The sequence below is a fragment of the Entelurus aequoreus genome, linkage group LG27 (assembly GCF_033978785.1).
Source record: "Entelurus aequoreus isolate RoL-2023_Sb linkage group LG27, RoL_Eaeq_v1.1, whole genome shotgun sequence".
Lineage (NCBI taxonomy): Eukaryota > Metazoa > Chordata > Actinopteri > Syngnathiformes > Syngnathidae > Entelurus > Entelurus aequoreus.
Window position 1 is genome coordinate 26,639,416 of NC_084757.1, and position 20,353 is coordinate 26,659,768.

Here is a 20,353-nt window from a genome sequence, read left to right on the forward strand (position 1 = left end):
TGTAGCGTCCCGGAAGAGTTAGTGCTGCAAGGGTTTCTGGGTATTTGTTCTGTTGTGTTTTATGTTGTGTTACGGTGCGGATGTTCTCCCGAAATGTGTTTGTCATTCTTGTTTGGTGTGGGTTCACAGTGTGGCGCATATTTGTAACAGTGTTAAAGGTGTTTATACGGCCACCCTCAGTGTGACCTGTATGGTTGTTGACCAAGTATGCCTTGCAAACACTTGTGTGTGTGTGAAAAACCGTAGTTACCATGTGGCTGGGCCGGCATGCAAAGGCAGTGCCTTTAAGGCATGCCCCCAATATTGTTGTCTGCGTGGACATCGGGAGAAATTTGGGAGAATAGTTGCCCTGGGAGATTTGCGGGAGGGGCAATGAAATTCGGGAGTCTCCCGGGAAAATCGGGAGGGATGGCAAGTATATCAATCAATCCACTCCCTCGCTCTCTCGCTCTCTCTGTCCCTCCCTCACGAATGCTGCTGTGCACATCTTCACAATTTGTTTTGTTTTTAACCCCTTCTTAACCCTGAACGTACATTGAAAATACACACAACCCTGACTCAAAATGCCGGACATTTGAGGCATTTAAGAAACCCCGCCCGGACAGCCCTGCAAAAGAGGACATGTCTGTGGAAAAGAGGACGTATGGTCAGTCTACTCTCTTATAAGACAGGTGCAGGAATGTAAACAGGAAGAAGGTGAGAGAAAAACACATTAGGAAGCAAAATGTGATGCCTTTTATTACCGTTTATATTCATGGTCTGCGTAGAGTCGGGTGATAACGTTGGCATGTACCTCACTTTCTTTTGTTTTGCCACGGGCGGCCTGTTGTTGGCGGCTAACGTTAGCTTCAGAAATGGGTTGCAAGTGAACTCGGGAGCGCTTCGGTTCACTTGAGGTCAAATGTGAACGCCACACGCATCAAAGACACGGACCGGCGTTAAAAAAAATGACAGCAAAAAGCATGCAGGAATGACAAATACCTAAGACAAATGGCACTCTTTAAGGAGAAGACAAAAGGCTAGGGGAGCACACCCTGAGAGAAAAACAGGTGCTGCTAAAGTGCACCGTAGGCGGTCCTCCGACAGACCGGAACTCCGGCAGCTTCCTGCAGCTGTGAGGAGGTGCCGGTCGTCCTGGGTTTCCCTTGCCACCGGATACAGCTCCCCACAGCGAAGAAGTGACGTTGGAGTCTGCGCGTCTCCCTCGTCGAAAAAGACCTCAACGGCGGAGTGGGCGGATGACGGTTGCATAGAAGCTCCACAACAGTCACAAAGGCGGAAGAAGGCTGCAGCAAAGATGGGCCCCCAAATTGTCTTGGTCTCCATGCCATTGGACCCTGGCCTTCTCTATGCCAAGGACAGTGTGGTGGTTGTCTGCTCACCAGTCTACCCACTTTAAAAGATTCCACGCACAGGCGTTCTCCTGAATGCAATCCCACCAACAGGAGGACAATCATACTCGTTTCGAGTGATCGCCGACGACAACCTGGACAAGTCGCCACCTCATCAGAGGGCCAACACAGATAGACAGACAACATTCACACTCACATTCAAACACTAGGTTCAATTTAGTGCTGCCAATCAACCTATTCCCAGGTGCATGTCTTTGGAGGTGGGAGGGAACCCCCGCAGTCACGGGGAGAACATGCAAACTCCACACAGAAAGACCCCGAGCCCGGGGATCGAACCCAGGACCTTCGTATTGTGAGGCACATGCACTAACCCCTGCACCAGCGTGCTGCACCATTGCCCGGATCATGTTGTGTTTTAGTTTAAGACTCTCTTAGTTCTGTTTTGTGTTTCTTGGTTGCCATGGGTGCTGATTATTTTCACCTGCGTCTGATTCGTGTTCGGGATGCTCACCTGCTCCCGGGCGCTAATCAGAGAGCTATTTATTCCTGCCAGAACCCAGGACCTTCGTATTGTGAAGCACATGTACTCGTCATCATCGGCGGTCACTCGAACGAGTATGACGATCCTCCTAGTAGGGGTGTATCCCTTTATGGAGGATGCCTGTGCGTGACTTTGTTTTACGTGGGGAGACTGGTGCACAGACAGTCACCACACGATCCTTGACAGAATCGGGTCAGGGTCCAGTGGCATGGAGTCCAAGACGACTGGGGACCCTTTTCTGCTGCAGCCTTCTTCCACCATCGCAGCCGTTAATAATAATAATAATATCTGGGATTTATATAGCGCTTTTCTAAGTACCCAAAGTCGCTTTTACATGTTAAAAACCCATCATTCATTCACACCTGGTGGTGGTAAGCTACTTTCATAGCCACAGCTGCCCTGGGGTAGACTGACGTTGTGGTAGTTCTTAAATCTAACATCTTCCGCCGTTGAGGTCATCACCGTATCCCTGGCTAGGGGGCAGTCAGGTACTAGGCCTTTGCCAAGGGCCACCTGGGGTAACAGTAGTAAAGGGGTTAACCTCCTAGTGCCCCAATACCCCATAGAGGAGCCTCCACTTTAACGTCATGCCCAGGACACATGCACTAACCCCAGTACCGCTGTGCTGCCCTATAATGTAATATAATGCACAGTAAAATAATCTATGCATTTAACCCTTCACCTTCAGACAATCATGATGATGCATCGATGCGTATCAGTTTTTTGAAATAGAGCAAACACACCTGGTGCACTGGTGTTTCCTTCCTCTGCGATGGAGCGCAGGCAGCGGCGCTCGTCCTTCTCCAGCTGGAATATGAACTCGCATTCAGGGTGCAGCAGGCTCGTTAGCGCCTAAATGCATCAATCAGAGGGAATATCGACTGTGAGACATTTGGAAAGCATGGGATAACCACACACGGGAGCCATTTTCATGTGGGGTATAAAAAAAGCACGCTTTGTAAGAATGTGACTTAAAACAACAACAAAAAACTGCTGCCATTGGGATATTTTTTTTTTTACCGAACAGTAGCTTGTTTAAATCAATGGACACGTTTGTCCTCGAGAGGGAAGAGAAGATTGCTTCGGCTTCTGATAAGTTTGCACTCCATCAAGTGAGCGCCACTGAGATTCTAGTGCGGCGGTGCTCAAGACAACATGGGGACAAATACAGTCTTGTTAGGGAAGATAAGCACCATGTTCCTCCCTACCTTGTTACACGTAAGCATGCCTGAAACAAACAAAAGGGAAAAAAAAACGTGACTAAACACCAGTGGAGAGGACAGATGGATATTTGAATAGAAATAAGTGTACTGTGACACATTGGATGAAAGGTTGAGAGTATAGGGATGTCCGATAATATCGGCCGATAAATGCTTTAAAATGTAATATCGGAAATTATCGGTATCGGTTTCATAATTATCTGTTTCAAAAAGTAAAATGTATGACTTTTTAAAACGCCGCTGTGTACACGGACGTAGGGAGAAGTACAGAGCGCCAATAAACCTTTAAGGCACTGCCTTTGCGTGCCGGCCCAGTCACGTAATATCTACGGCTTTTCACACACACAAGTGAATGCATGCACCTCCTGGTATCCTAGCACCTCCCAAACCCTCAAATCTAAACTCCAAACATCCCAGAACAAGCTAGTCAGATTACTTCTAGACCTCCACCCCAGATCCCACCTCACTCCTACCCACTTCTCTAAAGTGGGCTGGCTCAAGGTGGAGGACAGAGTTAAACAACTTGCACTGAGCCTAGTCTATAAAATCCGCTACACCTCCCTGATACCGAAGTACATGTCAAACTACTTCCTTAACGTAAATGACCGCCATAACCACAACACCAGGGGGTGCTCCACTAACCACGTTAAACCCAGATTCCGAACTAACAAAGGTGTTAACTCATTCTCTTTCTATGCCACATCAATGTGGAATGCGCTCCCAACAGGTATAAAAGAAAGGGCATCTCTATCCTCCTTCAAAACCGCAATAAAAGTTCACCTCCAGGCAGCTACAACCCTAAACTAACACCCTCCTCGGATTGCTAATAATCAAATGTAAACAATCAAATGCAGATACTTTTTCTTATTCTTATGCCTTCTGATCTCTCTCTCTCTCTCTCTATGTCCACTACTTGATGTCCATATCCCCCCCTCCACACCACTGATTGTAAATAATGTAAATAATTCAATGTGATTATCTTGTGTGATGACTGTATTATGATGATAGTATATATGATAGTATATATCTGTATCATGAATCAATTTAAGTGGACCCCGACTTAAACAAGTTGAAAAACGTATTCGGGTGTTACCATTTAGTGGTCAATTGTACGGAATATGTACTTCACTGTGCAACCTACTAATAAAAGTCTCAATCAATCAATCAAACAATGCAAGGCATACTTGGTCAACAGCCATACAGGTCACACTGAGGGTGACTGTATAAACAACTGTAACACTGTTACAAATATGCGCCACACTGTGAACCCGCACCAAACAAAAATGACAAACACATTTCGGGAGAACATCCGCACCGTAACACAACAGAACAAATACCCAGAACCCCTTGCAGCACTAACCCTTCCGGGCCGCTACAATATACACCCCCCGCTACAGTGTCTACGCGTTTCTCCTCATTGAGCCAAATGTAATTCTGTCTGTTTAATTCCTTGCTTCTTGTCTTGTTTAATAGATGTCATCAGTGTTTGAACCTGACAGTGAGTGTGAATGTTGTCTGTCTATCTGTGTTGGCCCTGTGATGAGGTGGCGACTTGTCCAGGGTGTACCCCACCTTCTGCCCGAATGCAGCTCCTGCACCCCCCGCAACACAGAAAGGGACAAGCAGTAGAAAATGGATGGATGGATCGTCACATTTTAGTCATGGTAATAAAAACGTGAAAATGATCTGTGTAGGGTAACACTTATCTATGATGAAAAGTTATATTTATCTGCGATTCATTTTGAGTTAACTATGAACACACTGCAATTAAATATTTTAATTATTTGACAGTCCTGATAGTTAGCATAGCTAGTGTGGCATGGGGAGCAAGGTAGGTGAAGTGTCTTGCCCAAGGACAAGAACAGCAGTGAAGAGGATGGCGGAAGCGGGATTCGTACCAGGAACCCCCAACTTTCTGGATGATCGCTCTACGGGCCAAGCCACCAGTACCGGGTATTTAAACATGTTTCAATTATATAAATTAATTGATAATTAATTCAAAAATGAAAAATAGAATTAACAACACATTTTTATAATTATTGCAGCAATACATAACATATGGAGAAGTGAATGGTTATTTCTCCTCACTCAACAACAAAATGAAAAGCTTTGAAAACTCAGGACAAATATGACAAAATCCAGGCCACTCAAAGAGTTCTATGTATACGTCTTATAGTCTTCATTCATTGGAGATGTTGTCAAGTAACCTGTAATATCTGCTGTTATCTGCCAATTACTTTCCTGTTGTGAGAATAATTAACAATTGGTGGCGACTTTTTTTGCACTTGCTATGAACAAAAGACAAATATCTACAGTGGTTTTTTTAGGGCGCACTCCCACTGCTCTACAGCATTACTGCCAGTTGTGCTGTTTTTGTAGATTAGTCCTCCTCTTTTTGTTGTTATTTCTGTTATACGAGGCGGGTGTCATGATTAACAAGCAACAAGCGAGCCTCGTTCAGCTTGTTCACTTTTTCTCCCCCCCTGCGGCAGACAATTCAGTTAATTAACGGCAATACAAATCCCCCAGTAAATAGATTTTGGATTCAATTTACTTTTTTTTATGAAAAACCTCGGAGGGACAAGTGGTAGAAAACAGATGGATGAAAAGAATATTTCTGTGTAAAAGGCGTCCGTAAAAGAGGCTGGAAGGCAAGTTGAATGGATTTAGAGCATGCCTATTCAACTGCCGGCCCGAGGGCCACATGCGGCCCGCCAAAGCCTTTAATTTGGCCCGCCGAACAACACCCAAATAGGCTTGATGACACCATTCAAAAGTTAAAGTACCACTATAACCTGCTACCAAAGAATGTACAACATTTCTTCTCAACTAAAGAGGAGAAATATAACCTTTGAGGAAAATCTAATTTGAAACATTTGTATGCACGTATAACACTTAGAACCTTTAGTAAATCGGTATGTGGAATTAAATTATGAATGGATTAAGTAATGAAGTTAAACATTGTACTGATATGATCCAGTTTAAGAGGTTGTTCAAATGAATAGTGCTTACAAAGTTACAAAGAAGAAGAATTATGAGAATTACTTTCAACCTCATTGAAAATAAGAGGTTGAAATATACATATGTATATTCACTATATATATGTATCTGCTTATATTTTATTTTTTAAATTATTATTATTAACGTATTATTTCCTCTTTTTTTTTTCTCTGTTTATTTAATCGATGTATTTGTAGATATTACTTTGTTTTTTGTTGTTTCTTTTTTGGGGTGGGGTGGTATGGATGGGATATAAACAAAAATATTTTGACATTTAGGGCAGACAATAGGTATATGATTTATGTGAATATGATGTAATGGATAGGAATGTCTGATGCTGGATGTCAATAAAAATAAAATGAAAAAAAAAAAAAGATATTCTTCATCTCAGTATGTTAATAATGACTGAATTAATTAATTACATATTACAAAACTGTTGTATATACTAATTCACGGATGTCATTCTATTATAAAAAGGTCAGTAAATGATGTATATATTTGTAAACGCTCTGAAGTGGGAAAGGGGTAGGATTAAATAAGCTTTGCTTCCTCCTACTCCTTTTCGGACATGATATAAGTGAATGTATGAAATTGTGTGATGTGTTATGCTGTAAGTGTGTTCATGTTCGAAATAAACCATACTTGCCAACCTTGAGACCTCCAATATCGGGGGGGGGGGGGGGGGGGGGGGCGGGGGGGGGCGTGGCCAAGGGCGTGGTTAAGAGGAGAGTATATTTACAGCTAGAATTCACCAAATCAAGTATTTCACACATATATATATATATATATATATATTATATATATATATTATATATATATATATATATATATATATATATATATATATATATATATGTATGAAATACTTGACTTTCAGTGAATTCTAGCTATATATATATTTTATTTTATTTTTTATTTTATTATACATATAAATAAAAGACATACTTGAATTTCAGTGTTCTGCAGGCTATCCGGTAGGTGGCAGTATTGTCCTGTTTAAGAGTGTCACAACATTGCTGTTTACGGCAGACGAACTGCTTTACGGTAGACTAAACGAGCCTGCTGTTGTTGTGTGTTGTTACCGCGCTGGGAGGACGTTAAAGGCCTACTGAAATGAATGTTTTTTATTTAAACGGGGATAGCAGATCCATTCTATGTGTCATACTTGATCATTTTGCGATATTGCCATATTTTTGCTGAAAGGATTTAGTAGAGAACAACGTCGATAAAGTTCGCAACTTTTGGTCTCTGATAAAAAAAAAAACCTTGCCCCTACCGGAAGTAGCGTGACGTTGTCAGTTGTTCACTCCCTCATATTTTCCTATTGTTTTCAACGCAGCTAGAGCTATTCGGACCATTACCCCATTAATTTGAGCGAGGATGAAAGATTCGTGGACGAGGAACGTTAGAGTGACGGACTAGAATGCAGTGAAATACATATTTTTTTCGCTCTGACCGTAATTTAGGTACAAGCTGGCTCATTGGATTCCACACTCTCTCCTTTTTCTATTGTGGATCACGAATTTGTATTTCAAACCACCTCGGATACTATATAGACAGAAGATCGACAATACTATTAAACCATGTACATGTAACTACACGGTTAATAGATCTCAGCCTGGCAAAGCTTAACAATGCTGTTGCTAACAACGCTAAGGCTAACTTAGCAACCGGAGCTCACAGAGCTATGATAAAAACATTAGCGCTCCACCTACGCCAGCCAGCCCTCATCTGCTTTGCTCAGCAACACCCGTGCTCACCTGCGTTCCAGCGATTGACGGCGCGACGAAGGACTTCACCAGATCATCCGTGCGGTGGGTCTGCTAGCATTGGCTAGGCGTCTGCTAGCATCGGCTAGGCGTCTGCTAGCATCGGCTAGGCGTCTGCTATCCGAGTAAGTGGTCCTTGTGTTGCTACAGCCACCTACAACTTTCTTCTTTGCAGCCTCCATTGTTCATTAAACAAATTGCAAAAGATTCCCCAACACAGATGTCCAGAATACTGTAGAATTATGAAATGAAAACAGAGCTTTTTTGTATTGTATTCAATGGAGAAGGCATACCTAAGTTCCTCGGGCTACGTCGCGCGCATACGTCATCCTTCGAAGGCTTTTTCAACCGGAAGTGTGGCGGGAAATTTAAAATGTCACTTTATAAGTTAACCCGGCCGTATTGGCATGTGTTGCAATGTTAAGATTTCATCATTGATATATAAACTATCAGACTGCGTGGTCGGTAGTAGTGGGTTTCAGTAGGCCTTTAATGAAACTGCCTAACAATAAACCCACATAAGAAACCAAGAACTCTCTCTGCTTGTTGTGCACTCTACTCTCTAAAAGCCGTAGATGTTATGACGTCATTGGGCAGGCAAGCTGCTGGGAAAGCGGACGTGAGAACGGCTGTCCCCACTCAGGTCCGCATTGAGCTGGAGGGGGCGTGGCCTCCAGCTCCGGCTGAATACCGGGAGTTTGTCGGGAGAAGGGAGGTTGTCGGGAGAGGCGCTGAATACCGGGATTCTCCCGCTAAAAACGGGAGGGTTGGCAAGTATGAAATAAACTAAAGAAAGAAAGAAAATAAAAATAGTTATACACACTCTAGGTGTGGTGATATTACCCTCTGCATTTGACCCATCCCCTTGTTCCACCCCCTGGGAGGTGAGGGGAGCAGTGAGCAGCGGCGGTGGGCGCGCCTGGGAATCATTTTGGTGATTTAACCCCCAATTCCAACCCTTGATACTGAGTGGAGGTAATGGGTCTCATTTTTATAGTCTTTGGTATGACTCGGCCGCGGTTTGAACTCACGACCTACCGATCTCAGGGCGGACACTCTAGCCACAAGGCCATTGAGTAGGTTAACTGCGAGGAAACAAAAACAACAACAAAAACGAAAAGAAAACAGGGTTGTTCATGAATGCAGTACCCCCGCCACCACGCAGAGGGCAAGGGCAAAGCATATGTGTCACAATATAGCGACAGTGGGTGAGTGGAAGAAAATGGCAACATCGCTAAATCGCGAAAATCTGACTTTTAACGGCAACTGGGCAACAAAGTATGAACGTATAGAAACTGCTGACTTTTTGATATATTTTGTATTTGTAGTCGTGTTGTTTTTGGCCTGTTTAACTCTGGTTAAATACTGGTTAAACACATGTAGCCCTGAATATGACCAGCAGAGGGCGATAAAAACCTACACCTTAGGTTTAATTGCGTTAAACCACATGCGTGCAATGTTTGCTGTGTGTATTAAAACTAAACCTTCTGTTTTATTTATGTAACATACATGTTAGACATTTTCCATCCATCCATTCATTTTCTACCGCTTGTCCCTTTCGGGAACCTATCTCAGCTCCCAGGGTGGAAGGTGGGGTACACCCTGGACAAGTCGCCACCTCATCGCAGGGCCAACACAGATAGACAGACAACATTCACACTCACATTCACACACTAAAGCCAATTTAGTGTTGCTAACCTATCCCCAGGTGCATGTTTTTGGAGGTGGAAGGAAGCCGGAGTACCCAGAGGGAACCCACGCAGTCACGGGGAGAACATGCAAACTCCACACAGAAAGACCCCGAGTCCAGGGATTGAACCCAGGACCTTCGTATTGTGAGGCACATGCACGAACCCCTGCCGCGCCGTGCTGCCCGTTGGACATTTTATTTACGTAAAACACACAATGTACGTTATACTTTTGTAATGTATACATTTTCAGTTTTACAAACATAAATAAAGGCGTATAAAAAATGTTTTTAATTAAAAAGAAGGATCATCAATAGAGATGTCCAATAATGGCTTTTTTGCCGATATCCCGATATTGTCCAACTCTTAATTACTGATTCCGATATAAACCGATATATACAGTCGTGGAATTAACACATTATTATGCCTAATTTTGTTGTGATGCCCCGCTGGATGCATTAAACAATGTAACTTTACCATGAATTGATTAACATGGACCTCGACTTGAAAAACTTATTCGGGTGTTACCATTTAGTGGTCAATTGTACGGAATATGTACTGTACTGTGCAATCTACTAATACAAGTTTCAATCAATCAATCAAAAACAAGGTTTTCCTAAATAAGAGAACAACTTCAACTCCAGTTATGGAAAAAAGTGCCAACATGGCACTGCTATATTTATTATTGAAGTCACAAAGTGCATTATTTTTTTTTAACATGCCTCAAAACAGCAGCTTGGAATTTGGGACATGCTCTCCCTGAGATAATCCTAATACCCACTACAACTATGGGAAATACTATACTTTGACTTTCACAAAGTGCATTATTAAATTTTTTTTTAAACATGCCTCAAAACAACAGCTACAAAAACAATGAAGGCACACAGCTTCAGTCCAGAGTATACTAGAGCATACTTGCCAACCTTGAGACCTCCGAATTCGGGAGAATGGTTGCCTCGGGAGATTTACGGGAGGGGCACTGAAATTCGGGAGTCTCCCGGGAAAATCGGGAGGGTTGGCATGTATGCCCTACGTCCGTGTTTTACCAGATATGTACCGCTCCGTACAGCTGCGTTTTAAAAAGTCATTATTTTTACTTTTTGAAACCGATACCGATAATTTCCGATATTACATTTTAAAGCATTTATCGGCAGGCCGATATTATCGGACATCTCTAATCATCAACCATCAAAAAAACTTAGCTCCTGTTTCTTCATGCTGTTAACTATCTGTCTAGCTGCACACGCTGGAAATGAGTAGCGAAGGCATGGGAATGAATTAATTCTGAAAGCTGATGTGTAAATACCGGTAAGTAAACGCGGTCTCAAAGGAATAGGCACTTTCTAAGGAAACATCCACATTTTGATGTCCGGCCCCTGAGACCTTGGGCTCTTGAAACTGCGGCCCTCTTCATTATGTAGTTGAATAGCCCTGATTTAGTTATTATTCATAACACACAACCTTGAATACATCAGGAAGGCGTTTAAGGCGATTTCCTTGTTATGTTAAAAGTCAGTATTTATTCAAGTATATGCAGATTGAAAATATGGGGAATATATTTTACTTTTATGCAAAAGGCTATATTCAGAATTACAAAGCACGCTCTGATCACAGCCGTGTGTGTGTATGTTTACAAAAAGTGTAGAAGACAGGAGAAAAGGGAGGCACTTAGTGAGGCAGACGGGCAATCACGATGTCCCTTTATTTCCAAAATGACTGGAAATGTTGGTAATAATTTGCATTTTGCTTTTTGTGTAACACCTCCCCAGCCCCCTGATGTATTTAAGTATGTGGTGCACACTACAACATGTTAGATGACACAAACACACCAGCTTTGTTCTTGATTGAACTTACTTTTTTCAAATTCCCCCAAGAGGATGTAAAGAGAGGCTTTAGAAGCTAAATTCCTTTGGGACCAAACGCCTAAAGGCAGAAAAGTCACAAGTCTTACTTAACATGATTAAAAAAAAGCGGTATAAATGAGCACAAATCCTCAAAATCAGGGCTATACAACTTGCAGGCCTGGGGCCCAAATTTGGCCCGGGAATGACACCGTACCTGCCCCCAAGTTCAGTTCAATACTTGTGAAACAAACATTTTTGCTGTAAATTCCTAAAAAAAACTAGCATGCTCCTGTTGTATAGAGGAACTTGGACCACTGTAAATTGGTGAATCCTAGCATTGATATTTTAATCTTGCTAGTGAAGTGTATTTCTGGTCTTGTCACCCTCGTCCGGACAGAAGGGCGACACGGCAGCGCGGCTGGATCAACAGAGACGTCGGAGACGCTCTACTGAACCAAAAGTTGCTTTATTACAAGCGAGCGTCATTATACAGGTGTGCCGTACCCGGAGGAACCTGGGTCAAAAAAATGAAGGACTCCTCAACTGGAGAAGCCAAACCACTCAAATGTTGGCGTTGAGCTAGACAGGTAGTCTCTTCTCAAGGATAGGGCTATCACTTTTGCATTCCGAAGTCCCAATTAGGGCCTCTTTCCTACGAGAAGTGATCCAATCCACCTGCGAATATTGCTACTTTGCCAAAGCATTTCTATGTCACTGGAAACAACTGTACGGCAAGAGCTGGCGGGAGAATGGATGTCAACAGAAACAGAATGGAAGCTAAATCAACAAAACCCGAGGTGGAATTGGTTCCAAACAGAAGGAAGAGGAAGTTTTGTTTGGATTTAAAAAAAAAAAAATCAAAACACTGCCAGAACAATAGTAGGCTAATCTGCAATTCATGCGGCAGTCGCTGCTTTTATAAATAAAATTAGAAAAGATAAGCTCAAGTGGCATTCATTTCATCTGTTTATATTTGATATAAAATCCCCTAAATCATGTTATATATTTTTGTCCGTATCGCATAGCCCTACCACCAATTATTGTACATTTTTAATTTGACATACTTGGTCAGGAAGATGATGCCTTAAAATATGAACAAAAACAGTCAATTGTCAACAACTGTTTAGCTGCTTTTTTATAAAGCAAAAATACTGCCAGTAAGATTTGGCAATCGAGACAAAAACAGTTTTATTGGTACCGAAACAATTTTTGCCAACAAATAAATACAAACATTGAAAAAATAAAATAGTTTTGGTGGGTATTTTTTGGAATCATGACATGTTTTTGATGCCGATATTTAGACTTTTGTACACTTTTATTGTTTTGTGTGTATCAAAAATTTTTATGTTTAACTTTTTTTCCCACGTCGGCTTTTTCTTTTTTTACAGTTTCAAACTAATGGCAATTAGGGGTTTGGAGCCAAAACCCCGCCAGTAAGATTTGGTATCCATCCATCCATTTTCTCAAAAAAAACAAACAAAGATTGACGTTGTAGACAAAAATTGTATTGGCACCGAAACAAGTTTTGGCAACAAATAAACACAAACATTAAACAAATACAATACATTTGGTGGATATTGTTATTTTTGTACACTTTTATTGTTTTTGTGTGTTTGAAAAGTTTTTATGTTCAACTTTTTTTCCCACATTGTCTTCTCTTTTTTTTCTCCCTTTTTTTCAGTTCTACTCCTTTTTTTAAACTAATGGCAGTGGTTTGACATGGGGGGTTTGGAGCCGAAACACTGCCAGTAAGATTTGGTATCCATCCATTCATTTTCTCAAAAAAAAAAAATTACATTGTAGAAAAAGTTGTATTGGCACCGAAACAAGTTTTGGCAACAAATAAATGCAAATATTGAAAAAATACAATATTTTTGGTGGGTATTTTGTTTTAATCATGACATGTTTTTAACGTTTTAAACTAATAGCAGTGTTTTGACATGGTGCCTGTGGGCATAGCTTACAACACGTTTACCCAAAAGCAAGTTTTACTAGCCTTGGGCTTGCAGGTAAAACACTGTAGAAAAAGACTGGAGGACCGAGTGGCTCTAAATCAAGTTTAAGTTATTTGATATATTTGTGTTAACCTCGCCATACTCTGAGGATGTAGTATAAGGTGTACATAAATGGAATATGCATTTTCAAATCATCCATGTTTTTCTCTATATAGTAACATTTCTACACGGAGAAAAAAGAGTGACTTTGAAATGTAAGTATAGCTGTATGTATTCATTTAAAACATTTAACACAAGGCATGTAAAGCTTGGCATGACATGAGTAACCTAAATTAGTGTTAAAATATGAGACTTAGACTATCCTAATGTTTTCTGTGTTTGGAAGTAAAGCCTTACATCTTTTTCTTTATATTTTTAGACCTGAATAGGTTGACTCTTGTCTTATTATATATTTATACTTATTGTATTGTCAAGTATTATTTTGACATGTATAAATAAATAATGTGCTGAAACAACAACTGTTGTGATCCATTTCCTGCCTCAGTTGCAATTTGCAAATAATACGAAATAGAGGAATACATTCAGCCAGGGGCGTCACTAGCTTTTAAGGACAGGGGGGGCTTAGCCCCCAGGAGATGCACAGGATGCGAGCGAACGTAGTGCACGAGCACAAAACTTCACAAACGGCTAACAAAGACTTAGAAATTAATTATTGTTATTATCATTATTTCAGTCGGTTTATTTTCAATCTGTGTTCAGTACAACAACAAACATGGGTTTGCACAGTGACATTTTGTTTACAGCATCAACAAGAAACAATTACTTGCATGATCCTTCAAGATACACTGAAACACAATACAATAATTGTTTGTTCCCAAATATTTTGAAGTTGCACAGATTACATTTTGGGCACATATGTGACTAAAATGGTTGTAAATTCAAGCCCTGGAAATATTAATTAATTACTTGAATTAAAGTAATATCTGGATCGGGATAATTTGGCTTGTATATAATATATATATATATATATATTATGGCAAGCCGTTAAGGAAATTAAACATATATGGAAGTCTGAATAGAAATGAGAAACGTTTATACTGTATATACTGTAAATAAGAAAGACTTAAGAGTCCGTCTGCTGATCTGAAAAAGAGCCAAAGCTGTCAAAGAGCTGAGGGACCATCTTCAAAGTGCAATGCTGAAACAAATAATGCAAACAATAAAATGTAACTTCCAGGGCTTGAGATTAACGTAGTCCCGTCGTCCCGGGGATGGTAAAAAAAATGCACGGGACGAAATGACGATGGCTTTTAACCATTTTTTTTCTTTTTCTTTTTATGTATTTATTCATTTTACATTTTATATTAAATGTCTTGGTTTTTCCACCCTCTGAAAATCCTATGAAATGTTTAACAAGCCATCCTATAATAATACAACAGCTATTAATGTAACAATACAATAAAACAAATATATTTAATGATGTTTTTTTCCTTATTTTAACAATAGGCTAATGAATATTACTTTATATAGATTCTACAAGAAACACAAAACTTAAAAACTAAATTATTTACTATTGCAGACACAAGGTTCTTGTTCTGCAGTGCTGTGTGCTAATGTGCTTCGTACACCTGCAGGACCGCAAGCAAGGTCGCAGAGAAAATGCGGACTGGATTTTGAGTGATGTGGGCATTTTCTATATGAACAAGTCCAAGGACCGCAAGCAAGGTCGCAGAGAGAATGCGGACTGGATTTTGAGTGATGTGGGCATTTTCTGTATGAACAAGTGGAATGGATTGGATACCGACGCACTAAAGGGGCTCTCTACCTTACGCTATGAAGTGAGGGGAAACTGAGTGAATAATCACAGGTTAAATGATTATTTATTTAAACTCATATTCGGGCCACTTTATAATGAATATGTCGGCGTGTATTTGTAAAAAATAAAAAAGTTTTTTTTTTTTTTTTTTTAAACAAAATTATTTAGGGGGGCTTAAGAACATTTTAGGGGGGCTTGAGCCCGCCTAAAATAGGCCTAACAACGCCAATGCATTCAGCTATCGTAAATGATATTCCTTAATATTCCTTACATTTAAAAAGACAACCATTTAAAACTGATTTTTTTTTTCTTTAAATCATCAACTGCTATATTGTCGGGCTGAGGGATTATTTAAAATTAATTTAAAAAATAGGCTGGACTTTTAAAGAAGTGAAGTGAATTATATAGCGCTTTTCTCTAGTGACAAAGCGCTTTACTTAGTGAAATAAATTTCTATTAACAATTAGTTCAGTCTTTATTTGAAGGGACAATGTACAGAAACATTAAGCTCAAAGACAGATATGTTCTGTACCAGATTATAGCTAAATAGCTAATTTCCATCTGCAGTCCCTGGCTACCTAAATTAAAGGGATACAAAAATCATGCAATAAAATTATGACAATAAAATCATACACAAGTATTAAGAAAAAAGTCATAAAATGCCCTTTCATGGACACATACTTAATATACAATACAACCACACCTCATTTACATCATCACACAAAGACAATACATGCTTTTGTTCACATCTGTCATCATTTGTAAAAACAACCATGATTTTAACAGACACACCTTAATTATTATTATTTACATTAATACATCTTTAAAAAATAATATTGAAGTAGTACTATGCGATGCTTCTGTATCAATTCAACAATAAAGACAAAGAAGACTTTCTGGAACATCATGTAGATTTTCTCCAGTGTGTACATTCTACATTACATTATCATCAAGTGAGCAAAGCTGATGGGTGACATTTTATTTAAAAAATTAACGAGTGAAGAAATCATTTAATAAATCTTCCATAAAAGGTATGATAACAAATAAATTTTAATAATAGCTTCAAAGTCATTTTACTTGCTTTGTAAAGAGAATTATGGTTCCCCCTTAAGAATAACAATGAATAAAGCATTATAATAAATTACGAATGTAATAAATAACATGAAGATATCCTAACGACCTCTTAGTGTTGAAATCTACTGCTTATATTAAACCAATTTTGAAAGTAACAAAATTGGTAAGAGTGCTTTACAAATTAAGCAGTCAAAAAGTTATAAAAGTACAGTAGTTCAATATATTATGTTTAAATTAAAGTCCAACAATTCTGCCGACAGCAAAACACATAGGGTTACATTTAAAAAAAAAAAAAAAAAAGATTTTGCTTCATAATGTTTTTAAGCTTGTATTTAGACGCCCCGGGTCCTCCCGCCTTCCTCTACTGTGTTTTACCTGCAAGCCCAAGTCTAGTAAAACTGCTTCTGAGTAAACCTGGAGTAAGCCCCGCCCACAAACACCCGCCCCTCATGTCAAAACACAGCCGTTAATTTGAGGCCGTAAAAAAAGAAGCAAAACCAAAAAATAGGAAAGGAAACCGTAAAAAAGAAAAGCGAATGTGGGGAAAATATTTTTTTTATCCTAAAAACACACAAAATCGATAGGTGTCCAAAAATAGGAATGTTGGCATTGAAAACATGTCATGATTTTTTTAAAAATCCACCAAAAATATAGTTTTTTTCAAAATTTGTATTTATTAGTTGCCAAAACTTGTTTTAATGCCAATAAAACTTTTTTTTCCCATTACAAAATTCAACTGCCAGTGTTTAGGCTCCGTAAAAACTCACCTATTATGCATAAGTGACTTTTTAAAAGTAGTACAGTGCATCCGGAAAGTATTCACAGCGCTTCGATTTTTCCACATTTCGTTATGTTACAGCCTTATTCAAAAACGGAATACAATCATTTTCGTCCTCAAAATTCTGCACACAATACCTTATAATGACGATGTGAAACTTTTTTTGAGAATTTCTTTGCAAAAGTATTTAAAAATAAAAAACTTAGAAATCACACTTTTTCACACACTATTGGCATTCTCTCGATGAGCTTCAAGAGGTCGTCACCCGAAATGGTTTTCACTTCACAGGTGTGCTTGAAGCTCATTGAGAGAACGCCAAGAGTGTGCAAAAGCAGTAATCAGAGCAAAGGGTGGCTATTTTGAAGAAACTAGAATATACTAAAACATGTTTTCAGTTATTTCACCTTTTTTTGTTAAGTACATAACTCCACATGTGTTCATTCATAGTTTTGATGCCTTCAGTGACAATCTACAATGTAAATAGTCATGAAAATAAAGAAAACGCAAGGAATGAGGTGTGTCCAATCTTTTGGCATGTACTGTATATTACAAAAAATGTTTGTTGCTTGTCCCCCTGACTTATGATTTAAAAAGCAAGTATGTTATTCATCAATTTGTATGTGGAAAAAAAAAGTCTAATCCATAGAGAATTGTCATATAACATACTAACACATTATAATTCTTAAACAGTATATTTATTTACTGAAACAAGCGGCCCCCTGAGAGCAATGTGGACCTCAATGAAAAGGAGTGTGACACCCCTGCTTTATGTAGACAATTGTTTGGAAATCTGACCGCCGAGCTTAGAACTTCCAGCGTGGAATTAAGGCAAAAAAACACTGGGTCAAAAATTCCTATAAAGAATTCAAACTAATCCAATTAGGCTTGCATCATGTGCACATGCACACAGGATAATGCAGTGCTCCAATTACATTGACACACGTTCACTTTTAGATAATACTGCATTTGGCCACATGCAGTCAATGTTAAAATGATGGAGGCACATGGACAGGTAGACGCTTCCCTATTTGTCGTTACACTTTGCAGCTTAAGAAACCAAAAGTACATGCATGCACAACATAGGGGAGATTAAAGATGCTCATGCAATCCTCTTGGCAGCGGCTGCAAAGAAAATTAAAAAGAGGGACAAATAGCCGAGTGGTGAGCAGCGCCATTTATACATTTTCCAGGGAGGAAGGGAGCAAACTTGAGCATTTTGCTTTGGTCTTAATGCAAAGCTAATAATTTTAATAGCAAGCACAATGATCTGCGAAGGGGAAATAGAACATGCGGCGTTGAACCTAAATCAGACAACACGTTTTTTTCAGATAGTGTCTGCATACTGTATGCAAATGCACTGTCGTCAAATGGATCAAATTGTATTAGGTTGTCGACTTTTTGATTCATTATGATACAATGTGTGCATTAAGATGCTCAAACCAATCCAATGTGGGTCAAGATATGCTAGGCATTCTGAACCAAACAACATCTTAGCGCTGTACTTGTTTTGTTGTTTGTCTATGCATGGTGCAATCGTATGTGTAAAATATGTATTATTATTGCTCATTGTTTGTTTTTTTCGTTGTGTTTTACTTTTGTAGCTGTATGTAGAAATGGCGCCGCTGAAATGGCAGCTGGTTGCATCAGCTCTGCTCTTTAATGTACACTATATCGCCAAAAGTCTTTGGCCACCTATCCAAATGATGAGAATCAGGTGTCATAATCACTTGGCCCGGCCACAGGTGTATAAAATCAAGCACTTAGGCATGGAGACTGCTTCTACAAACATTTGTGAAAGAATGGACCGCTCTCAGGAACTCAGTGATTTCCAGCTTGGAACTGTCATAGGATGCCACCTGTGCAACAAATCCAGTCGTAAAATTTCCTCGCTCCTAAATATTCCAAAGTCAACTGTCTATAACTTTATTATAAGAAAATGGAAGAGTATGGGAACAACAGCAACTCAGCCACCAAGTGGTAGGCCACGTAAACTGACAGAGAGGTCAGCGGATGCTGAAGCGCATAGTGCAAAGAGGTCGCTGACTTTCTTCACAGTCAGTTGCTACAGAGCTCCAAACTTCATCTGACCTTCCAATTAGCCCACGTACAGTACGCAGAGAGCTTCATGGAATGGGTTTCCATGGTCGAGCAGCTGCATCTAAGCCATACATCACCAAGGCCAATGCAAAGCACGTCGCCACTGGACTAGCAGTGGCGACGCCTTCTCTGGAGTGATGAATCTCGCTTTTCCATCTGGCAATCTGATGGACGAGTCTGGGTTTGGAGGTTGCCAGAAGAATGTTACATTTTGGACTGCATTTTGCCGAGTGTGAAATTTGGTGGAGGAGGAATTATGGTGTGGGGTTGTTTTTCAGGAGTTGGGCCTGGCCTCTTAGTTCCAGGGAACGGAACTTTGAATGCTCCAGGATACCAAAACAATTTTGGCCAATTCCATGCTCCCAACTTTGTGGGAACAGTTTGGAGCGGGCCCCTTCCTCTTCCAACATGACTGTGCACCAGTGCAAAAAGCAAGGCCCATAAGTCTGGTGTGGATGAACTTGACTGGCCTGCACAGAGTCATGACCAGAACCCGATAGAAAACCTTTGGTATGAATTAGAACGGAGATTAAGAGCCAGGTTCTCGACCAACATCCGTGTGTGACCTCACCAATGCGCTTTTGGAAGAAAGGTCGAAAAGTCGTATAAACACACTCCGCAACCTTCTGGACAGCCTTCCCAGAAGAGTTGAAGCTGTATTAGCTGCAAAAGGTGGACTGACATCTTATTGAACCCTATGGGTTAGGAATGGGATGACACTTCAAGTTCATTTGTGATTCAAGGCAGGTGGCCAAATACTTTTGGCAATATAGTGTATTTTATGTCCTTTGTGTTGCTTTGATGTTACCCTCTCGTTTTCATGTGTTTTTTACCTCATGTTTTGTATCTGCACTGCAACCACATAATTACCCCATTGTGGGATAAGTAAAGTCTATCCTATCTCATCCTGAAAGCATGCCAGTAAAATAGCATAGTTGCACCACACTACCGCAGTATAGAAAGTTGCTTGGATTTCCCCTATTTTCCAGAAAGTTTCTCTTATTTTCAAAAGCAAACGTTGATAGCCGTGCTAATCATGTTGCCATTAAGGCCAAATGGAGAGCACCACTTGACTGCAACCACCAGAGGTGCTGTTGATACTTTACTGATCCAAATTGCTTTTCCCTGCGATTCAATCACATACAGTAAATGTTTTTTGGCCTGGTTTCTCCTGCCAGGAATCGAACCCATGCTCTTGAAATGCAGCGTGTAAAATTAC

At 40.0% G+C, this 20,353-nt stretch overlaps 1 protein-coding gene across 1 annotated transcript in view; it reads right to left on the reverse strand.

The window, feature by feature from the left end:
* ghrhrl (growth hormone releasing hormone receptor, like) overlaps nucleotides 1-20,353 on the reverse strand; it is a 59,708-nt gene that overhangs the window by 35,124 nt on the left and 4,231 nt on the right. Inside the window, exon 2 of the mRNA XM_062039564.1 lies at nucleotides 2,637-2,745. Within this exon, the coding sequence (XP_061895548.1) occupies nucleotides 2,637-2,745 (109 nt within the window). The remainder of the gene's footprint in view (nucleotides 1-2,636; nucleotides 2,746-20,353) is intronic.